The 25,068-nt window shown below is 33.2% G+C and overlaps 1 protein-coding gene across 1 annotated transcript; it reads left to right on the top strand.

The window, feature by feature from the left end:
* The first annotated feature begins 5,559 nt into the window (after window positions 1-5,559).
* Window positions 5,560-24,266, top strand: LOC149413597 (C-type mannose receptor 2-like). The gene is made up of 9 exons (XM_089644375.1): window positions 5,560-5,713; window positions 8,664-8,927; window positions 9,784-9,969; window positions 10,142-10,399; window positions 16,947-17,189; window positions 17,282-17,539; window positions 17,726-17,962; window positions 18,572-18,829; window positions 20,676-24,266. Exons 1-9 carry the CDS (start codon window positions 5,653-5,655, stop codon window positions 20,846-20,848), a joined length of 1,938 nt encoding a protein of 645 aa, XP_089500501.1. The 5' UTR covers window positions 5,560-5,652; the 3' UTR covers window positions 20,849-24,266.
* Window positions 24,267-25,068: the final 802 nt, after the last annotated feature.

Raw genomic sequence — 25,068 nt, 5'->3', positions numbered from 1 at the left:
TTGAGCATACGTATCTTAAAAATCCCGAATATCCACTTAAAGTTTATTTTGATTGTGCAAATCCAAATATTATCCGATTAAAGTCAAATTTTCTACAAATATTTTCATTTTAAATATTATTTTATTGTCAATTGATATTGTGTCAATAATCCTAACCGTTTTTGTGATAATGCATATACGAATTTATAAGTACGGTATAAAAATTATGACAAATGTCTTTACAATTTGGAATGCGGGTTTGGGTACCGCAGCCCCAGGACCCATTTATTGGATAACCAATACCTCTGCCACAGGTCACCCCACGGTTCGCTACGTTTGGTGATGTAGCAGGGGTTCCCGGATCACCATTCCGGTAGGGGGAGGCTGTTTTGGGGAGACCTTTTCACCTCTCCAACTGGTCCCTCGACTCATCTGCGCCCTCAGAGAATATATTTTCTCAAGGCCTCCTGTGTGGGGTTAATGTATAAAATCAAATATAACAATTTACGCTGGGGTTCACTGAAGGGGTTTTATTGTATTAGGTACCATAATATATCATAATATTATGTATTCACTTCCAACAGTGGTGTAATTGTTGGAGGTCGTAATTTGTTTGCTGGTGTGGGAATCGCTAATCATTTATCGTCAATCAAAATTAAAAGTGTTCTGGCAGAGAAATAAATTTTTTAGTTCAGAATTATTGCCAAAATTTACCTGTTGCGTAAATATCACTCAAATTTACGCTTGTTCGGCTGAAACGGTTTTCGGTTGAATCCAATGAGACTAATAAAGGATCAATCAACCAAACCTCTTGTTTATGTGCGATAAAAATATGATGTGATTAAATATTGTTGCAAATTACAAGATAATAAATTTTTCAAATCTTTAGCAATTTCATATTGATTTCTTGAGCTTGCTTGAGCAAGCTCAAGAAATCAATATGAAATTGTCTACTCATGCACGTGTCCTTTTCGTATGCAATTTGGATACAAATTTATAGGTAAACATAACATTTTACATTATGTACCCTCCGCTTTTCTACCCAAACATAGTAAAAAAAAATATATATATTAATTCAAAAAATGCATCTTTTACCATCTCCCACCACATAATTTTTTTTATTTCTTGTGCTTAAGTTAAGAGGAAGCTATAAGCCAAAAATGTGTATATTCTTGATATAACTTATATTGTAGGTAATAGGCATTAAAATAGCTTGACAAACAGAGTCTAGAAACGTTCGATTTCAAGCAAATAACTGGTTTTTATTTATTTTGTAAATAATTTTATAAGAAAGCAAAAAAGTTAATCAAGTGAAACTGTAACAGATAATAATCTTAGCTATAATACCTAATGTATTTTTAAAAAGTTGTTTCCTTTACGCGTTTAACATTTCTGTTGAAAAAATATTTTTTTAGTAGTTTGCATTTATATTTTTTATTGAGTAATTTATATATTTATTTGTATTCTACTCAAGCGAAGCGATAGGAAAACCTTCAATTTATCTAAAGCATATTTTTTTTGTATTCATTATGTACACCAGTTCGTTATAAAGATTAATCAAAATAGTGATTTGGCATTAAGCTTCGCCTTAAAACCAAGGATTATTTTTTTTTTCAATTTCTAGATTCTTATTTTCCATGAGGCGGTGAATCATTTAAATTTATTAAATTTAAAGTTAAGACGTAACCGGGCGTTGATTTTTCCATACAAACGTAGTCCCCATTTATCTTTCTGGATTTTAACCCTGACAATATGTATATAATAGCTTATTTAGGTGGCTAAGGATGGAACGTCCCGTCACAAAAAATTGATTGTTTATTCTTGTCTCCACTCCACACACATGCAGATAATCCTGTAGCGACTTGCGACTAGCCGCGGCCGGCAAAACATCGATGTAATATGATACCACAAAACGAAGCGCCAAAGGAATAATTATTTGGCGGACTTTCTCGGCGGAGTTTTTCTTCGCACACTCACACATCTACAGCACGATGACTGACCGTAGCACAGAGCGGAATAGCAATAATTGGGCTAAATACCTATTAAATAAGTTTCTGAATTACCGGGATTCCTCTTAATGTTCTTTATACAAATAGAACGGCGTCATATGCGCCTCATAATTTTTTGAGTGTTTAAAATGTTACCTGGCTTTATAGATTTAGAGGCCTTGTATTTTCTCGGTAGGGAAAAAATTGTTTCCTAAAAAAAACCCTACTCAAATTGCATGTTTTTGCATCATAATCAACCCAAGCATCAGCAACAGTAGCCAACCGCGACCATATATTACATACATGTCTGTTTGTGTTGTGTTGGGAGTAGGAAGGAGTCGGCCATGGCCTATTCTTAGGAATTCCTCCGCATTCGCCTGTTCTATTAAGAGACACCATAGAAAACCTTAATCAGGAAGGAGCAGCCTGCATTATTTATTTATTTACTATACGCCCATAAGTGTTTTTACAAACGTTTTTATAATATGAACATAATAATTCAGTGAAATATTAATCAATATTTAAATTATACAGAACCCATACAGAAGAATGGTATTATGCTAAACTTAATTGTTATTATTACTGAGGTATGTTATTATAGCCTTCTTGTAACTAAATTCCGTGCAGTTGAAAACATCTATAATTTCTGAGAAAACGTGAGGTGTTTGTGTATGTATGAATGTGTTGAAACCAAGTGCTATTTATATATTTTTGCGTACTAACGGTGCAGCGGATTTCGACAAGTTTATCGAAAAATCAACTCTTAAAAAACAATTTAATTTTAATACGATAATAAGTAGATAAATCTATTTTAAAATGTCTTTTAAAATAAAATAAAAGAATTTGTTTGACCGAGAATTGAACCAGTCCACACAGTAACTGGAGTCGACAACTCTACCAATCTCACCAAATGCCGATCGGGTATGACCGAAATTTATTTTGTGAAATTCGTATATATCCGCGTGAGTGTAAGTGATTGCTACCAGTAGAATGCATTGTCACCAAAGATATTAGAAGAACGAGATATGCTATGTTGGCCGCCGGACCGCAGCCGGAGTACTACCTAATTAGGGTACTTTGAACGGTATCGGGACGTGTACGCACAGAAATCTGTTCTATGTATTAGTGCGGATACCTTAGCGCAAGCGAAGGTGTGCAGTAGTATTGGTGAACAAAATCGGCGACACTCGGCAAAACAATTCCACTCAGTACGAACTGCGCATAGCACATCTCGTTCTTCTAATATCTTTGATTGTCACCGACAGCGGGTATATCTGACGAGCATAAGCTAGATCAGATGATGGAAAGTTTATTTCAGCTTCCAAGAGTTGCATTCATTCCTTACCGAAAACAAAAGTGTAATTCAAATAGAAATTTTTTTAAAAGAAGTTAAATTGAGTTATTATTTTATTGAATTATTTTAATTGAGTTACGTATATTGTAATAAATTTCTACGAATAATAAAAACCCGGCTCACTACATTTTTTTTATTTTCCCTGATGGAAATATTTTGAGTGTGGTTTTATTTCTTACTTGTGTGCAGATTTAACAGAAATTTAATTGTATCGTGTGACAACTTGTTTTGAAATTCTCAAATGTGGGGCCTCATTTTGAGAAATTATGGACAGTCAAGAAGCAACGAAAAATCCTTTTGGAATAATTATGACCATACTATAATTAGTACAAAAATTATAATTATACAGATATCTCTAATATGGGCTTAAACATGTTGGGATTTACAACTAGGCTAACCAGAATTTTTAACATTATAAAGTGTATTAAATTGTTTTATTTTGCCTATGTAAGAAGTCAACTTGAGTACAATTCTCCTGTCTGAAACCCACATTACAATATACATGTACAAGCTGATGAAAAAATAAAAAAAAATTCTTACGTTTTATAAATTTTAAAATGGGTATTCCTGAAATTAGGTTGAACTACAACAATATGTTGAATTATATGAATATGCTCAAATGGTCAGACAGAATAATTTTCACTGACCTGGTATTTCTATATAAAATTCTAAATGATTTAGTAGATAGTCCGGTATTGCTATAATTGATAAGCTTCCGTATTCAACAAAGTAATACTAGAAGTCAGGATTTATTTCAGTGCAGAAATTTTGGGACTAACTACCATATGTATTCCTCTTTGCCCAGAACACTAATGGAGTCAGTGGACATTTTCAATTTGTCTTTAAACAAATATAAAATATTGTAAATGATGCAATTCAGTTATGTACAATAAATAATGCATATTTATTAATGTTCATATGTAAAAGCCCCGAAAAAGGGCGTTAATCAATAAATAGATAAATAAGTACTATCAAACAGACCATACCAAAATGCCACCTAAGACGCATGTTATTGATTGGGCTAATAACTATTTGCGTTTATTGAAAAACTTTGTGTGAAATTGTGATTATCAACTTACATAAATTTACGACTTATACAGTTATGATCCAAGATTTTTTTCGTAGCAAGTAATACTATCAAAAATTTAACAAGAAAATAATTATAATGTGTTATGTTTATTAAATTAAAGACAAATTGTAGTACCTGCAGATATGCTGCATTATTGTAGCTTTGCCTGACTACCTTTTTTTGTTATTATTAAAATTCTAGTAATATCAACGGTTCATGTAACAAAATAAAACAAACGCATTAACAGTTTAGGAGGCCATTTATTTATTTAAAACGCAGGTGAAATAAAAAAAATCAACCATAATTATTGACAATCTCACTACGGGTTATCACAGGGTTATGTCGAATCGGAGAAAACTAATCGTAAATAATTTATATTATAATTGGTTGCGCTTTTCTGGAGTGTGTTTTAATAATTCATGCAGTGAATAGATAATACCACTAGAACTGCCTTGCATGTAGTTTGAATGCAAACCAATGTCGCCACTGACTTATTTGTACTTTTTGGTTCTACACTTTTAATACCTTAGATATGTATACCATATTTTATGCTTGATTAAGTATTAAATGATTATTTAAAAAAATGGTTTGTAAATTGTTTTTTGCTTAGATTTTATATTTTGCGTACATTAAAAAAAGTTTATTTTTATTTTTAGGCCTAAAATGTTTGTTTTTTACTAGGGAAATAAACCTAAAAATACAAATAAATGTTTGATTTTTTAAGATATTTATTTGCAGTGTAACATGATGAATACAAAAATAACATAAAAAACATTAAAATAATAATTAATCCCCAGTTCAAGCATGCAGTGCACGTGTTTATTGCTGGAATAAGGACTGCAAACTAGCAAAAGAAATAGTCGCAGTGAGGAATAATCCTTCACAAGCGATTTGAAAATTTGCACGGACCTATTTTTTTACAAAATCAAGAGATGTATTTTTTTCTTCAAGTTCTTGAGGAAGAACTCTTCAATTTGCCTGACATTGTATATAGCCATTCCATTTTATCGAAATGAAAATTTCAGAATGATTAAGAAACACAGTTCTATGTTTGAATTTTAAAGCTTACAAGAAACACGCCTACATTGCATTTCTTGGGAGCTTCTTCAATCTGTGGTTTCTTGTTATATAAAGTTTTTTTGTGAAGAAGTATTCAATACAGTAAACAGTTTATCAGCTTCTCCACGGTTAAATTTGTTTTGCGCCATTCCTCATCGGTACACTTCGTGAAAGTTGAAGGTCCATCAAAAATTAAATAAATAATGTGTAGGAGTTTACTCTTCGTACTGGGATTTGCGTTCGTCACAACTTCTTGTGTATATGGTAAGTGACCACAAATGATTAAATTTCAACCGTTTCATACAATTTGTTATACATTAAACGTACAAAATTTTTATTTTTACCTTTTTTCTAATAATGCGTAGATTTGTGATTTGTTCATCGTCGGAAAGATAAATAATTATGAATACATGAATATAACCAAAAATTGTCAATGCGAATGATTACAAATTTTCATATTTGATATTAAAAAAATATTTTTATAAATATCCATGTTAATTTTAAATACAAACATTGCAAAGATACTTTTATCTATTTTCTAAATTAGTATTTCTTTTTACGACAACTTAATAACAACAATAAGACGTATATAGCACATTTTAGATACATCGAGAGCATTCTGAAATTCCATGAAATTTCACCATGTTTTAACTTATATTTAATAAGCACATTGAATCAATCGTTAAGGCTGGCCGCATACATACGTTTTCCGTATTCGATTTCCGAATTCGTTTTCCGTATTCGGACATCCGAATGCACGGAATCAGTAGAAAATACATTAACTGCCGCACACGTTCGTTTTAGTTCCGAACGGAACAAATTCCTTACGCACGTTCCGAATGCAAGCCGGCGCGTTCGGAGAAACCGAATGGAAAAAACCTAATGACGTCATGTGGAACGCAGCTCTTGCATACATTTTGTTTGTGCCGACGCAAACGTTCGGAAATTAAAATTGATGTTTTTGAAGTAGCTTAATTGGCGACCAGTCGCCTTTTAGATCTTTTCGGCGCCGATTCTCGCTCTGAGTAGCCTAAATGGCGATATATCGCCCTTGTTGGCAACACTGGTCAGTACATTCTCCCAGGCCAAATCTTTGACATCTCTGTTGTGATAGTCGTTATCATGAATATCCCACAGGCAGGGGTATTTTTCAACAGCCAATATTAATGTTTCTGCCTCACACATTATCGTGTTGCGATTCAAATACAAGGAATACGTCCGATGCACGCGGTGCGGGTGCGATATAATGAACAGTGTTGCCAACGAGGGCGATATATCCCGCTTGTACTACGAGTTTCCGGACACCGTGTATATATGTGTATGTATGTATGTATACATATATATTTGTATATCTTTGTATGAATATGTATGCATCTATAAATATGAATAAGTGTGTGTGTGGATGTATGCGTGTACACGCGTATTTACGCGCTCATACATGCATGTACACTTACACAACCAGAAAAGAGAGTTATGTATTTGATCTTTTCCTGCATAATAGCATGTCTTAGACTTCTAAATTTTTTTTCTTTTATTTTTATTTCTTCTTTATTCTTTTTATTTTCCTTTTTTTTGTCTTCTGCTTTCTACTTTAACATTTTTATATTTTCTATTTCCATTATAATTCATTCTAATATAATCTTTCATACTTTAAACATGTATAAATATTTAATTCATATGTTAACACTAGACCTCACATACTAACTATATACCATTGGTCGCCACGAGACAGGCAGTCGCCTAGTGTGGTGATTTAATTTATTTATTTTTATTTATTTATTTATTTATATATAATTTGTACATTTATTTATAACAATTACAGGTAATAAAGCCTAAGACGTTATAATTGTACCATTTATGCAGTGAAATGCAGTTAATGTATCACATGTAAGAAAATGTATTATTGTATTATCATGTATTCTATAAATAAAATAAAAAATAAAAAATATCGCCATTTAGGCTACTCAGAACGAGAATCGACGCCGAAAAAATCTAAAAGACGACTGGTCGCCAATTAGGCTACTTCAAAAACATCAATTTTAACACGTAAAAACATCAATTTTAAACATGTCCCACCTAACTGCAAATTCGGCTACTCTAGGCTACCTTATGTATGAGAAACGGCGACATTAGGTCAAGATCCGTTGGCAACACTGGTACTGACGTTTATACATTCCGAATGCAGAAAAACGAACGTTTGCGCTAGTCTCACGGAATTCCGAATACGGAAAACGAATTCGGAAATCGAATACGGAAAACGTATGTATGCGGCCAGCCTAATAGGTCGTATAAAATGCTTGATTTCGTGCTACGTGTAAGTAAAATATTTAGTAATCCGCGTACAATTGTAATGTTATATTTCGCATTAGTCAGAAGTACACTGGAATATGCATCGCCTATTTGGAATCCACAATATAAACTTTACATAGATAGTATAGAACGAATCCAAAAAAAAATTATAAAATATATTAACTACAGATTCAACAATAATTTTGAGTGTACATTTGAAACTTTGCAGCGAAGACGAGCAATAGCTGACTCAATATTTATACACAGAATTTTAAACAATGAGATTGACTGTACTGAACTTCTGTCCCTTATTAACTTTAACACACCTTTGAGACGTACACGACATACAGTGCTATTCCACACGCTAAATTATAAAACAAATGCAGCATCTAATTTGACAATTAACCGAGCTCTTCATACTCTAAATAATATTTGTCTTAACTCTAACATTGACATTTTTTCGGATTCACTGCCCAAATTCAAACGTGGCATCATGTCAATAATTTAAAGTATTCAATGCGCATACATATAGATACACACACACACAAACACTCACACATACATTACACACATCACACACACACCTATAAACTAATCAAGTCACCTGGTAATTAAGGAATAAACATAACACTAAGCAGACATTACAAGGAAACATATCATAGGTACACAACATGAAGTATCTTATTCCTGTATATTGTTTCATCTCTGTAAATCATGTACTGATTGTTTCTATAATATAAAATAAAATAATAAAAATAAGCGGAGGGAGTTCTTTTTATGTGCCCCGTTGAGGTATTTCAAAGCAACCGAGTCGTCTTAAAAGACGGTACTATTAGAGATTTTGGGTACACTGGTGGGACGGTACACCGTGTAATAATTCAGCGTTTAAAACAAATATTTTCAACTTTTTGAGTGTTTTTTCTAGTCGCATCAGCGGAAGAACCGGATCCATTTTTCAGAAATGATTACTTTTACTCCGACACCTTTAAAGCATTCTTCAAAGAACACAAGGCAACGCTTAGCTGGAGAGAGGCGGTGTCTATGTGCTCCTTTGAAGGCGCTGAGCTCGTGGTGCCAACCTCTGAGGAAGAGATGGGTACCTTGCTAACCTACATGGCCAGCACCACCAGCAATGTGTGGATCGGACTTCATGACTTATTCACCGAACTGAACTACGTGGCTATAAATGGTATTTATGCATTTAAAAAATACTGTACCCTTTTCATTGAGTTCATTCGTAAGAGCTATTAGTTCAAGAGTCCTAGATCCTTATAAAGGTTTAAATAACGAAATTGTTCTCCAGGCTTAGTCCAAGCATGACACTAGACTACTATATAATCTAAAAAATAACTAAACTGAAAACTCATTTATTCAGACTCATTCAAGTCATTCCACCCAAATTAAAAGATAACGTGGCTAGAAATACCTCAAAACATAAGTATATTTTGAAACTACAAAAATATAGCACTGTAATATGAAAAACACGGGATATTACAACATGAACAGGATTTGTGAGGCTGAAAGTATTCACAAAAAAAACATTTGCCTTAGGATCATTGCCTTTCAAAAAATGATCAGAAATTTACCTTTCATTTGAACCCCGTTATTTAACTTGAGAAATTGCGACATAAACAAAAAAATACACAACGTTTACAATTTAGATTTATTTGTTCCGAAAATAATTTTGGTACCTACTTTATCGCTTGTCTGAATCAAAATCACAGCAATTTCCAGTTCTAGAGTCATTGAACCGGAATTTGACAGAGACTCTCCACCGAAATTATGTATTTTTATAATTTTGAAAAATTACAAACAAAGCAAAGTTAATTTTTGTAATAGTTGGTATTTCAAAAATATTCAAAATATTTTTTGGAGTAACGCAATACTAAAAAGAAAAAAATGTTTATCAAAAGAACCTTCTAAAATACCTGTGAAAAATTACTTAATTTTTAAAATATCTACTGTATTCTAATCGGATGACTCATAACCTCAAAACCTTCTAAATATAGCCTCTTCTTTAACTCACTCCGCTAGTACTTTTGCAGGTATTTCATCATCAGAATTATATTTGAACCACCCAGACCCCAACCCAGGCAAGGGAAAAGACTGCGTACGGATGCTGCGGGACGGGCAGTACTCTGACGGACCCTGTGAGATTGAGAGCCGGTTTATCTGTAAAAAAACCCTTACCACTCTAACAGTTAATGCGGATTGTGGAAACTACGATATGAGTATGAATATATTAAAAAATATTTTTTGCGTGAGTTTTGAAGCTTGAAATTACAAAATCTTTGGTGATTGATGGTGAATTTATATAACAACTTTGACATTGACTGATTTTGAAATCATTACTTTTACCACACCTTTAATTTGCCCAGTACTAACCACTACGTTTTTTTTCAGAATACAAAAAGTTTTTGCCGATTGATGACCGTTGTTATAAACTCCACACCACACCGCGGTCCTGGCACGACGCCTTTAAAGTCTGCTCGGCCGAACAAGGTCATCTTGTGATCCTCAACAATGTAGAGGAGGCTCAACGTTGTTTGGACATGTTCAATGAATATGCTGGAAAAACGATAGCCAACAACTTTGTCAGACATGTTATTTGGCTTGGATTCAATGAATTGGTAATTCCAGGACAATATATGACAATCGACGGTATGTTTTGAAGATTACTATTTAATTCCCGTAAGATATAAACATAATAATTTAAGACCACGCATACTTCCCTTGAATTCTTTAAGCTATTAAAAAAATATGTTATTTTTGAGGATAGTATAATATTGTTCAGGTGCCTAATTCCGAATATAAGATTCATTCGATAGAAAAAAAATTGCAAAATATGCTCCAAAAATTATAAAAAACGCATTTGTAAGGTACGAAAAAATGCGTTATTTAAAAAAAAAATCTCTGCTCTGTTTTAAATATTTTGTGCATTTTTAAGTATTTTCACAACAGTTGCTTATTAAGTATGATATATTTTTTTAATATTAGCGCAATCCCAAATATTGTTTGAATATAAATATTCAAATATATATGTATCATAAAGTGTACATAGGTGAAGTAATAAGTCCCTACAAAAAAGAGTTGCTTTGGAAAGCAAAGCAACTAGCCAAAGAAAAAAATTATGAATTTGTTTGGATCAAAAATGGGAAAATAATGGTTCGTAAAGGTCATGATCAAAAAATTTTGTACGTAAATCATCTGGACGACCTCGATAAATTAATATAACAAATCACTTACTTGAACACACCAAACTGAAATACCTACTGAGAACATGGATAAGGAAACAATAACTACAAACAAACCAGATGAACTGCTAACTCTTAAAAACAATTTTAATATATTAAATAAAAATATACGAAGTATCAACAAAAACTTCGATGAACTTCAAATACTAATTAAGAATCTAAAAATTAATCTTGATATAATTATCCTCACTGAGTGCTGGATAAAGGATAAAAAATATTCACCCTTACATATTAATAATTACACCTCATATGCAACCAATTTGAATTACACAAAAAATGATGGTGTGATAGTGTACATTAAAGATGACACTAAAACTGAAGTCAATGAAATAAAATTCCCAAACGCAAACTGTTTGAAAATCAAAGTGGGTGATGAAACCACTATATTAGCTCTGTATCGATCACTAGCTACAACTAATATTAATCAGTTTCTTGAAACGCTTTCTAATGAACTCAATCTTCTAAAACACAAAAAAAATGTCTTCCTCATCGGAGATATAAATATTGACATACTAGAAAACGGTCATCCAAATAGAACTGATTATCTGCAAACACTGGCCGCCCACGGACTTGAAAGTTTGATAAATAAACCTACGCGTGTTACAAATGACAGCAAATCTTGCATCGACCACATATTCAGTAAGACTGTTAAACCAACCAACTCTATCATATTCACCTCTACTATAACCAACCACTATACAACAATTTTATCTATTACAAAAAAGAAAATACAAAGATCGCAGCCCTACCCAATTATCGTGCAGAAGACAGAAACCATATGGAATGAAGTAAAACAACAATTACTAAATACAAACTGGATAAACCTACTGGAGAACCTTGATACAAATAGTGCCTGGAGTACATTCATTGAATATATAACTCATACCATCATGTCAAATACCAAATCAATAGAAAAAAAGATTTCACATAAAAATCAACATCTTAAACCATGGATAACCCAAAGCGTTATAAATTGCATTAGAAAAAGAGATGAACTACACAGGAAAGTTAGTTTAAATCCTTGTGATATTTTTATACAACGATATTATAAAAGATACAGAAATATTTGCAAAAATGTTGTACGCAATGTCAAAGAAAATTATTATAAGAAAAAAATAGACGAATGTAACAATGACCCACGCAAATTATGGAAGATCATTAATGAAATTACAAGTGCAAAATCATCCCATAACAAAAGCATAGATGAACTAACAATTGAAAATACCCAAATCTCTTTCGAAAAGCATCCGGACAAAATTCTCGAATACGTAAACGAATTTTTTACAAATATAGGGTCAAAATTGGCAAAGAAAATCAGACATCCAAAAACTAGCATTTTACCAGAAGAAAAGGAAAGTATGAACCAGATAGATAATTTAAAGTTAACTAATGTAACCAATACTGAAATCAGAAACGCAATTGTATCCCTCAATGTTAATAAATCATCGGGAAATGATATAATCTCAAATAAAACAATAAAACAACTCCAAAATGAACTGACCTTCCCTTTGACATACTTGGTCAATCTGTCTATATCTACAAATGTATTCCCCTCATGCCTTAAAAAAGCATCAGTTATACCTATACATAAAAGTGGTAACAAAAAGGATATATATAACTACCGACCCATAAGTCTCTTAAGCTCCTTTTCAAAAATCTTGGAAACTGTAATGAAGAAGCAAATTGTTCTTTTTCTTGAACAAAACAAATTATTATCACCATCCCAATATGGCTTTAGGGAAAATCTAAGCACCAATGATGCCATAGAAAATCTAACAAGCATAGCCATAAAAAACATAGATGAAGGAAAAAGTGTTTGGCTTTATTCATAGATCTTCAAAAAGCTTTTGACACAATAGACCATAAAATATTACTAACTAAGCTAAAAAAAATAGGAATGGCCGAAACAACAATGAACTTATTAGAGTCATATATAACAGGGCGAGAACAACAAGTACAAATTGGCAAACAAAAGAGCAAACTACTATCTTTAAACTATGGCGTTCCTCAAGGAAGTGTACTGGGACCGATCCTATTCATTATCTATATCAACGAATTAACTAACCTTACCATTAAAGGAAACATAATCAGTTTTGCTGATGATACTGTTTTATTATTTCAAGAAGAAAATTGGACGGATACATTTAATGAGGCTGAAAAGGGGCTTAGTGCACTTCAAAATTGGCTTAAAATCAACTCGCTTACCCTTAATATAAGCAAAACAAAATATATAACATTTTCAATAAACGCAAGGAGCCAACCAATAAAATCACTAGAACTAAAACTACACGAATGCCATGGAAATAATATACAATGTTTCTGCCCCGTCATCGAAAAAACACAAAACATAAAATATCTCGGAGTAATAATCGACGAAAATCTTAGATGGGACCTACACATCAAAGGTATTACGGAAAAACTCACAAGCCTTATATATTTCTTTAAAAATCTAAGAAACGTATTAAATAAAAAGGATATGAAAAAGGTCTACTACGCATTATGTCATTCTCGGATTGAATATGGAATCATAGGATGGGGATCTGCTACACATACGTACCTACACAACCTGAATACGATTCAAAAAGGAATCATAAAGACCATATTGAAAGTACCAATTAGAACGCCTTCAATTGAAATATTCAATTCCTTTGACGTACCAAATGTACAGCAAATATATGCCAAAAATATATTATTGAAGCTCTTCAAAAATAACAAATCCTCTACTAGACTGTGTATGCATAACACTAGATCGAACAAAAATGATATAAAAAATATTCCAAGTTATAAAACCACATTCGGACAAAGAAACTATACATACTTTGCAACAAAACTCCATAACATCCTTCCCCAAGACATAAAACTAATAAAAAATCCTAATGAATACAAATCATTAATAAAAACATGGCTGAAAGAGGTCAATGAAAAAACCCTAAGAAAACACTAAAAACGATATAGAAGACACTAAAAACGACATAGAAGACACTAAAAACGACATAGAAGACAAATAAACCATATTTAAATAACTTTAGTCCGCCTCGGCACAGGACCCCCTAGTGAGGAGGACTAAGAAATACAATATTTTATACTTAATTTCATCATTATATTTTGTATGTAACAATTATTTTATATAGTCGCTAAAATAAAAAAAAAAAAAAAAAATAAAAAATAAAAAATCTCCTTTTCAAACCATCTTTAGTAATCCTCTTTTTTTTAACATAAGACGGAGCCGTAACAACTTTTGTATATGCTAAAAAATATCAAATTCGAAAATTTAAACATAGGTATAAAAATAAGAAAAATTATAATATTGTTAAAGAAAAAATACATATAAAAAAAATAAGAAAATACACAGATTTAGGAAATGAGATCAAAAGAATTTGGCATTCTCATTATAAAAATATTACCATTCGTTATTTCGGCTACTGGCATTATACCTAGCTGTCACATAAAAAATTTAGGCGTATTAGATATATCAAACAATTTAAATATAATGATGCAAAAGTCGGTCATTTTGAATACATGTAGGATAACGAAAAATTTTTTTAACTATTTATGTTGAGGTATCAGTAGGATTTAAAGGCCCTGTTAGGAGTTCTACCGAGCCGAACCCTCTGATATGAAAATATCTGAGTCGGTGAATTATTTTCCCATTTGATCTCTAGTGAGTTGACGAGTTGTTCTTGCGTTGTTTTGTATTTATTTTGCTTATATAATGCACTTGCATAATGTTGATTGACTAGATGAACATTTGTGGAAAAGTGTGTGGAAGGGTTTAGTTTTTCCTGTGGGGAAGATTTAACCCGGACATAAAATCGGAAATATAAAAAATAATAACAAAATAGGAAAAAAATGGTTTTTATGGAGAGGAGAGAAATAGCTCTTGAGTTGTCAATTAGTTTAATATGATGTTTAATATCTCTTTTTAGAAAAAAAAACTAATTTCATTTCACAGTGCTTTTAAAAACTTTTTTTAATGAACTTTCTAAACTTAACCGACACGGTGCACAGTGACTGATATGGTATTTCTATTCAAAATATCGAATGGCAGACTGGACGCCATTGATTTAACAAGCGTTATTTCGTTGCGAGTACCTACACGGGACAATCGATTAGACGCCTTGTATAATGTTAAAAAATCTGCTAACAGTTATTTCGTAAACTCGCCTATTCAAAGATTACACAGACTTGTTAATAAGTATAGTTCAATCGATATTTACCGCTGCCAATCAGTGTCAAAAATTTAAACTCAGTTTAATGAAATGTTTACATGGATATAAATGTTTTTCTATTAGACCTTTTGTCGATTCTTATCCTAATAGCGTAATAGAGATTGTTAATTAAGTTATTAATCAAAAATTTGTATCTCATGGAATATTTTTGGCAAAATTATTCCTTGTGCTCTCAGGCGTTCCACAAGGCTCTAATTTAGGACCGCTCCTCTTTCTGATTTTTATTAACGATATTACAGAAAATATTCTGCATTCCAGGTCACTTCTTTTTGCTGATGACCTAAAACTATTCTTTAAAATTAAAACTTTAGAAGACTGCATTCGACTCCAATCGGATATTAATAGAATTGTTGACTGAAGTAAACGGAATCGGATCGAATTCAATGTTTCTAAATGTTTCATTCTTTCTTTCACACGGGCACGTCATACTTGGTTTTACCGGTATACCATGAATGCCCAAAGTTTAAAACGTGTCTCCACTATGAAAGATCTTGGCATCATGTTTGATAGTAGGCTGACATTTCATACTCATATTGAAATGACGTGTAGTGCTTCACTGAAAATGCTGGGCTTCGTTCTACGCACTGCGAGGAATTTTAGAGACACCCGGGTTCTCCAAGTGCTATACATTGCGTTGGTTAGGAGTAGGCTTGAGAGTGGGTCGATGGTTTGAAGTCCACATCAGGTGAAGTATTCCCTCGTGTTGGAGAGAGTGCAGAAAAAATTTCTAAGATTCCTCTACCTGAGGGAGTATGGCTACTACCCGTGGCTCTATCCTACTGACTTTCTCTTGGGCATGATCGGTATGAACTATCTACGGGTCAGAAGAAATGTGCATATTGTATCACACTTCTTCAAACTGATTTGTGGATGGTTTGAAAATCCCACTATCATGGAGAGTATTAGTCTCTATGTTCCTGATGGTTATCTCCGTCACCGACAGCATAGACTGTTTTGTCTCCCGGCTTGCAGGACTAACTTGCCAATGGTCATGCCGGTGGGGAGAGCAGTCTTGCTGTTGAACAGAATTAATTCGAATATCGACATATTAAGCATCGCTGAAGCTGCCTTTAAAAGGCAAGCTCTATTGATGCTGGTATAGTTGATACACCGCTTACTTATTATGTAATACCATTTTACAAATGTACTTAAAAACGAAATAAAATGTAATGTTTTTAAAGGAATAAACTAATTGAATTGACTAATTGAAAACATAGTTTATAAGCTAATACGAACGACAATTTCACACTTTTTTTATTCAATTGATTTGGAGGATATTGGCAGATCATCTATTTTTATTTCACTTACTTAAATTTCATGTTACCTACGTTTCGTAAACTCTCATGTTTCATGTTATCTATATTTTGTTAACCTAAGCATTGTTAAATCTTATATTTTATGTAATCTGCATATTATTATATATTATGTGAACTCTTTATTTTTATAGAATTTAAAAAAAATTGTATGTAACGCCCTATGTGCGTTTAAGTGAAATAAATTTCGGCAGTTGCCATGTAAAGAAATTTAAACGACTTCACCACCCACCCAGAGCTCTATCTATATCTCGATAATTTATTTGTCATGTACAGTTGTTTTCAATAATAGCATGTAGTTTAACATTTAACCCTATTTATATTCACTGAGGTCGTCTTTGGGCTCCGAAAATTTTACTGCTTTTGACAAGTGTTCCAACTGTTTTGGTCAAGTCATGTGGTGATATTGCAGGACAGACGCTGGATAAAGCGGGCTACAATGAATGGCAGGACGGGCAGCCTGACAACTACCAAAATAACGAACACTGTGGCACTCTGTATGTTGGCTTGGGTAGAAAGCTGAATGACTATCCCTGCGAGTCAACACTTCTGTTCATGTGTGAGAGAAAGGTATCACATGACGAAAGGGGACTCAGTTCTCCCTCTATGCCAAAAAATAACAAACCGCAAGCGGTGTGTGATGCTTGTTCTCCAGGTACGTTAACAAAAACTAAAATAACTAACTCACCATCACGGCAAGGGTAGGCAGAACGAGTGAATACCAAATATGTATCTTAAATGTTACAGGATATAAGAGGTATCCATCGATACCAGACCGTTTTTATAAACTTTACACCACTCCCAGGGTCTGGAACGATGCGTTAAAAGTATGTGCAGCCGACCAAGCGCACCTTATCATCTTGAACAGCGCCGAGGAAGCAAAACTTTGCACCAAAATATTCATGGAGTATGTTAAAAGTACTCCACTGAGTAACTTTAACAAGGATCACGTTATGGTGGGCTTTAATGACTTAATGACTCCAGGAGAACATAGGACAATCGACGGTAAGGACAACTTTTTAGTGAATTTAATATATACATGTGTCTTCAGTGCCCTTGAGGTGATTTTGCACAAAAATGACGATGTACAAATCATCCAAATATTATTAGTATTATTTTTATTTCTCAAAGGTTTTTACTTGTGTTTAATATACTCCTTTTCATTAGTTAGAAGATATCTATTCATTTCAGGAAAGACCCTCTCGGAAGCAGGTTTCAGCGACTGGGGTGCGACGAGCCCCTCTGGCGGGGCGGAGCACTGCGGCGCACTCACACAGCACCCTGGCACCCCCCGCGGATTCTTCCAGTTGAATGATATACCATGTGCCTCATTGGCCCTCCTGTTTATGTGCGAGAAAGACACTTCAAAACGGATAACGGACCCTAGTGCTCTCACGGCATGTCGAGAATGCAGGACTTATGATGCTGGTACAAAAAAATCTATTTATTATTACATTTCTTTGTACGGGTTTGCAGAGCTACTTCTAGCATTCAGTCCATGGGATCATTGTCCTTTGACAAAATGCTAGTCAATTTATTGAAGTTTGCCACCAGGTGTATGGCTATGACGTCCAGCCATGGTATTTAAAAATAAAAATAATTATGCTTAAATTCTAAATTCTAAAGCTACAAATAAACTGAAAATAATTTTGAATTCTTCCTGCTAACATCATAGTAGGCGGAAAATCATATGTGGATGACTTTAAGGAGGTCGGAACTACTATCGATACCGATAACTAGATAATTTTTGATTTTAATACTATTTATAGATTGAGCAGCATTTCTTCTCTCTTCACATACATCCTGCATAATTATTGATGTGATCCACTCCCAAGAGTTTCTTATGTCTACTAAAGTCACAGTGTTTTGTTTAGTCCAACTAGTAAGTCCGTAGTGTTAACTATTTCTGAACGCTTTGTAGTGTCTCATTTTAGTTGCTTTCTCCCATTGTTTTCTTCTTGCGATTTGACCTTCGGATTACAAAGTGATCATTTATTAGTTTTAATTATAAAAGCAAATTCCATTTTTCTATTACAGGATATAAAAACTACTCATCAATGTCAGGCAGCTGCTACAAACTACATTCCACCGAAAGCTCTTGGAACGATGCGTTTAAAGTATGTGCAGCTGAAAATGCGCATCTCATCATCCTTAACAGCGTTGAGGAAGCTAAATTTTGCACAGACAGATTTATCGAATATGCGGAAAGTACAAATCAAAAAAGCTTTAACAAGGATCACGTTATGGTGGGTTTTAGTGACTTGATGACTCCTGGAGAGCATAGGACAGTCGATGGTAAGGAAAACACTGTTTTTTATGTTAATCTTTTTGCCAATTAATTAGTACAATTCTTGGTACGGGTTAGTCTGAATATATATATTCAGACTAACAATTCGAAGAAAAAGAGGTGTATGTAGTTTGAGAATGAGATATATGGGCGGCTATTAGTGTTGTTATTTTTTCGACTTCTCTTCATTATTTGCTTACTGTTGATCGCAATCGTACATCAAAAAGAACTGTGTTGGTTGGAAAAAAACTGTTACCTGAGAATTAGCTCATATTTGCATGTTATTAAAATGTACACGCACATGAAGTATATGAATAAATTTTAATTAAACTGCCAAGTATTGGCATTTTATTTCCGATTTTGGTTCGGTTAGCAGGAAATCCATTTTGTTACTATAATGCTAGACAATTTTGCAATATTTGCGTTTGTTTTTTTTTATCTTAATTTTATCTCAAGTTCATGAAGGTGGATGATCAGTATATCTATAAGTTTGTCTGAATTATGCATCCAGCTTTATTCTGTCTGTAGTTGTACTACGATAATACTCGAGACTTGCGGCAAATACGGGCCATACGCACCAGCCTGGAAACTTGCGGATGTGAATCTGTAGTCAACGCTGTGTGGACGGAGGCTTGATGATGTTGTGGTCATCTGGTGGCGAAGATCAAAAATCTTCCATTTTTCCTAAGATAATGTCTGACGGCATGCGGGAGGAGGCTTCATGTTGTGTGAGAGGTGTAAAGGGACCCGCGAGTCTCTCCAGTCACAAGTCGTAGTGAGTTGTTGACTTGAAAAAAGTGAGTACTATTGTGTGCACGCTAGTCGGTCTTGGACCAACCGGAGACGCGAGTATCACCAGTAGCGATTGTAATTTTTGCGTCTGTGAGAGAATTAATAATAGCAGGTACTAGACTGAGCAGCTGGCGCGGCGCGCTGCGTTTATGTATATAGATGATAGTCCTTCTAAACTCACTAGCCTCTGACATCGACATTTTCCAGATGAGAATTAATAAATTTAAATCGCTAATTAGGCAATTATGTGTATTTGTATAATGTATCTTTGTTGTTGGAATTTTTTATTCTGTAAATATGCATTTAAAATATAAATATAAACACATAAATAAATATAGGCAAGAGCTTTATAGAGCCACCCCGATAGTTCTAGAAAATTGGAACTGTTTGTTTGTTTACATTCAGACAAGCGATAAATATCTACCTATAATATAATATTTTGACAGAACATTATTAAAATTGACTTTTTCAGGATTGGAATCATAATATCAAGTGATTTTTAACGAATCTGTGCCAGTTTGAAATAAATGCATCGATGAAAAGTACCGACGCTTCAAGGCTGTAATGCGTGCGTCTCGTATAAGCCCCAAATCTCAAAGAATCCAAGCTGTGTTACGTGCGGCCCGTATTATCATAGTAGCTTGACTTTATTTATTGTTTGATAGATTGTTAAAAATTATTACGTTATTGAAATTGCCATTGGGATGTGCATGGATATCCAATGAACTCCAATTTGAAATGTTCACACCATACGTAAATCAAGGTTTTGTTGTTTCTGTATGGAAATGATACTAGTGAAATAACACAAATAATAATAAGCGAAATACAATAAAAAGGGATAAGGGGATTTCATATATTTTTTACTTTAAATCTATTGCAGATTGGAATATTTTTATTATTAAACATTTTCATTACAAACAAAGGTTCTTTCCAGCGGTGCATTAAGTATTTTTTCAAAATTCTTTGCTCAAAATCAAAGGTCATTTCGATGGGAATAACGCGATACCAATGGCTGTTGGTAGGTGGAAAAGCTTTGGAAAATTTAACATTTGAATGTTTCAGGCAAAACCCTCTCTGAAGCTGGTTTCAGCGGCTGGGGCCCCTCGAGCCCCTCCGGTGGGTCAGAGCACTGCGGGGCACTCACGCGGGGCACCCCGCGAACGCTTTTCCATCTGAACGACATACCATGTGCCTCATTACCCCTCCTGTTTATGTGCGAAAAAAATGCAAACTAAGGTTTTTCAAAATGCTCGAATAAAAAATATAATTAAAAAAGTTAGCGTACCTACACAAATGTTTTCTTCATTTAAACGCTGATCAGGTTTTTACAAAGATACCCAGATATCAATATACATATATTTTAAGAACATAATATAAAGACGGAATTTATGGAAGTTATTTTTAAATAATTATTAACATATTTTTCTCCAAGTATTTCTGACTTTCACCCTTAAAGAGTATTGTTCTTGGCCCCCAGAGTTTCAAATTATGGAGAGAAGGAAGGTGAATTTATGTATTCATTTTTTTTCCTAATGGGATAATGTCATAATTATATGGAGGATCTCAGTCGAGTTCAGACTTAGAAGAGATGGGAATTGAGGCTATTTTAGATAAGGCTTGATGGAACAGAGGATATTTATTTAGAGAGGGAAAACTAAAAAATAGGTGATTTATTGTTCTCTCTACTAGAAAGTACAATCTGGGGAATTTAAAAGAAAGTGAGAAAGCACGGAACAATTCATTCGAAAAAGTTAGAAAATTAATAAAATAAAAATAAAACTTTTTTGGAAAATTGTTGAAACCAAATAATATTTACATATATCAAAATGTTTTTTTGAACATAAAAAGTTTTTATTATAAATATTTGCCACTTAAAATTAAAATTAATTTCTACAAAACTAAAGTTGGTTATTTTTTTGCACTAATTAATTAGTGCAAAAGAAAAAAAAATACCTTCTATTCCCACTTTTAGTGACAGTATTGTCTATGCTGATTTGTCCATTTATTTATTTACTAATTATCAATGCTCTAATGGGCTCTTTCATGTTTTTAACGTGATTTAGGGCGTGATAAAGTGAAAAAAGTTTATGTGTTTAAATAACAAAAAAATTAACATAATGCATGAGGCATATAAATGTAAAACATTATTTGTGAGAAAACAGAGAAAGCTATACTATTGACATATTATATGATTTATTTATATACAGGGTGCTAAGGGAAGTAATGGTCTTACCTTAACCAGTGATTCCTGACAGTGTTTGAAGTACAAAATTTTAATAATATTTTGGACTTTGGTGACTTTTTGGTTTTTCAATTTTTTTTTCAGAAACGAAGATTATTCCATAGGAAATTGATGAAAACACCGATGCGTCATACAAAAGCATCATGGTTCTTAGATTAACAATATTGCTCAGGTATTTTAATATTTAATTTAGGTGTATCAGTTTATCGACAACTTTTTTAATATAGTAAGTCCATTTGAGTTTGCTGGAAAGTGCTTCTATTTTATATATATCGGATATTTTACACACGTTTTCAAACACTTATAGAAAAACTTTAAAAAATACTCTACCACTAATAATCATGTTTTAAGAAATTCTTACCCCCTTTTGCTAAAAAGTATAACCCTAAAGTTGAATGTAAAAAAAAGGTTTAATACATTACTGGTCCACAATAATATTATTAATGGATACAAAATCTTTATTCGAGTTCATATTTGACCACCATGAAGTTGTTTCGAAATGCAGCCGCAAAATAATTAGATTTTTTTTATTTCGGTCAGAAAAACCAGTGAAACGTTCATTTTTTATTCCATTTCATGCACATTCCCGGTCGGATTCCCGGCGGGATGGTCGCCCTACTCCCACTCCAAAATTCAGTCGAGTGCAGTATGCAGCAGTGTCCGTCGCAAAGGGTAACCAAGCGTTCCCCTTATTGCCGCCCGGTTCCGTGTTGTGTTTGCATCTGGTGCAGTTGCATTATTCAGGCTATGAATAATGTGCATCGAAATGCACCCACTGCACAGCGCCCACCCGCACAACAGACGCCACACCGTGAAACGGGAAGGCCTTCGGTTACCTTCACTAAATAACAAACTAACTATAACACATACCGTAGCACGGCAGAAAATACACAAAAATTAGGTACACCAATCAGAATATTGATTTAATAATTAGAATATCACACCATTTATCCGTAATTAAATTAACACGTTGAAAGTCAATTGAGGAGTACACGTTATACGCGGTTCTCGTCACGTGAGATACCTCTCCTCGTGGTCTAGAGGCAGAGCGTTCGACACTCGTTATGCAGGACCCGGGTTCAAATCCCATATTTTTATAAATTTTAATTTTTTTTTATCACATGCTACTTATAAATATGTCAATATTAGGAATCTAGTTAAACGTTCATTTGTTAACAACACGCCTATAAATAAATTAATGCTTTTTAAAACTATAATGTACAGCATTCTGAATAATAATAATATGAAATGAAAAGAGAGAGAGAAGAATACTAAAAGTTTCACTTCCGTTGTGCGTAGGCTTGCCACACACTGTATTTTTTATCTTACGTTAGAGGAAATGCCAGATTCGTTATATTGTATTTTTGAAAATTTGTAATTCTGCAGATAATCAGCCGCCATTTCATTGCATTTATTAATGCACTTTATGTAACATAACTTAGACATATTTTTAGTAGTCGTATATAAAATAGACTGCCATAAATGTTTAATTCCATCTAAAATAAATCGTTTTAAACATTCAAGTAACGTACGTTATAATCTACGCATTAATTGATGACGTTAATTTAGGGGCATCTGTTTCAAAGATTGCTAGAGTAAAAGTAAGAATAAAAGTAATGGCTAAAGTTAAATTTCACCTAAATGCGTTTTATCAATTTAGGGCCGTCTGTTTCAACGCTTGCTAGAGAAATTAAGAATAAATGTAATTGCTAAAGCTAAATTTCACTTAAATGCGTTTTTAGGCTTTATTTGAGGCCTATGTAAGTATAAAAAAATCATGGGGGGCAGTTTTACTATTTTGTGACGTGCGTCAAAAGGTAGTTGCTAAATTGTCTGTAAATGACGTTGAAATGTCGATGGTCCTGATATTTGAGGTATTGCTTGTAGTAGAAGTCTACAAAGTTTGCATTATTGAGTGCTGACATTTTTAAAGACAAAATATGATATTTTACTTCCATTTGGCTTAATTCACAGGGAGTTGTCTGTAAATCAAAATACTGCTATGCCTAGGCTTATGTGTATGCAGAAACACTTCACGGTTCAAAACAGCCAGTTGTAGCATAATGTCATTATTTATAGTGTATTCTGGCTACCTGCATATTTAATCTCTGCATACTCACGTGGTGTGAAAGAAATACATACGGATTCAATAGGAAAGGTAGTCATAGTCGAAAACTTCGAATACGTCAGGCCTCAAAAGTTGCGCAGTATAATAATGTTGAAAAATCTTCTAACAATGATAAAAAAATCATATAGATTAAGAATATGTGTGTTTGTTTTTCGGATAATATAATAAACAACGCACGTTTCAGCGCACCATTTTATTCAAATACCTGAAACCCAAATAACATTTTTTTTCTACAAATTCTGTACATACTCTAAGAAGTATAATAAATACGTTTACAAAGTTGCATTTTGAAGTTTATTAAATCCTTAATCTCCACTTTACCGACGATGATGATTTTTTCACAAAATTTTTTAAAGAATTTAACTAACGCACATGATTTGAGATTTTCACGACTTATTATAATGGTTTATTTTTGTGATATTATGCCGTGATAACGCTATCTCTGATGGACACTGTAATGCTGTCCGAAATGTTGGCTAAGAAAGGAGGTAGCGCAACACGGCATAATACCCCAAAAATAAATTACAATAAATTAACGAACGTGTAATTATTACACGTATTTTGTGAAAAATATGGTGTTTTAATGCATATCTACAAAGATAAAATGACAAGTTCGTGATTCTCTATTATATAATATTGCGTTATTCTAATTTTCAGGCCTACCAGCAAACAAACTTTAGGGCGTCAGAATGTGATAGTGAACGCTTTTTCAGGTATTCTGACACACGTGTGTATCAAATCATGGAACCTTTTACAATTATTTCGAAATGATGCTCGGCGCATTGATAACGAATGAAATCTGTGGTTGCAAATCACTACAGGGAATTAATTCTGCTTTATTAAAAAAGTACACTTAAAAAATGTTTACATTTCGAGGACACAAAGGTGGCGGGATGTTTTTCAAACGCTTTTGAAATACCTCGTGGTAACATACAAAACGATGTTACCATAATCATTTATTTTTAACCTAGTGAAATATCATGGGACGTAACTTGACTTGCAGAATTTGACTTTTAAAAATGGCCTTTATGATAGTAACATTTTTTATTTTTTTTATTTAATGTTTTTGTGTTTAGTTTGTAGGA

Source organism: Hesperophylax consimilis, chromosome 21, assembly GCF_061612785.1.
Source record: "Hesperophylax consimilis isolate HC1 chromosome 21, BYU_Hcon_1.0, whole genome shotgun sequence".
Classification (NCBI taxonomy): domain Eukaryota; kingdom Metazoa; phylum Arthropoda; class Insecta; order Trichoptera; family Limnephilidae; genus Hesperophylax; species Hesperophylax consimilis.
Note: the sequence above shows the minus strand (reverse complement) of the source record. Positions and strands in the feature narration are given on the sequence as shown.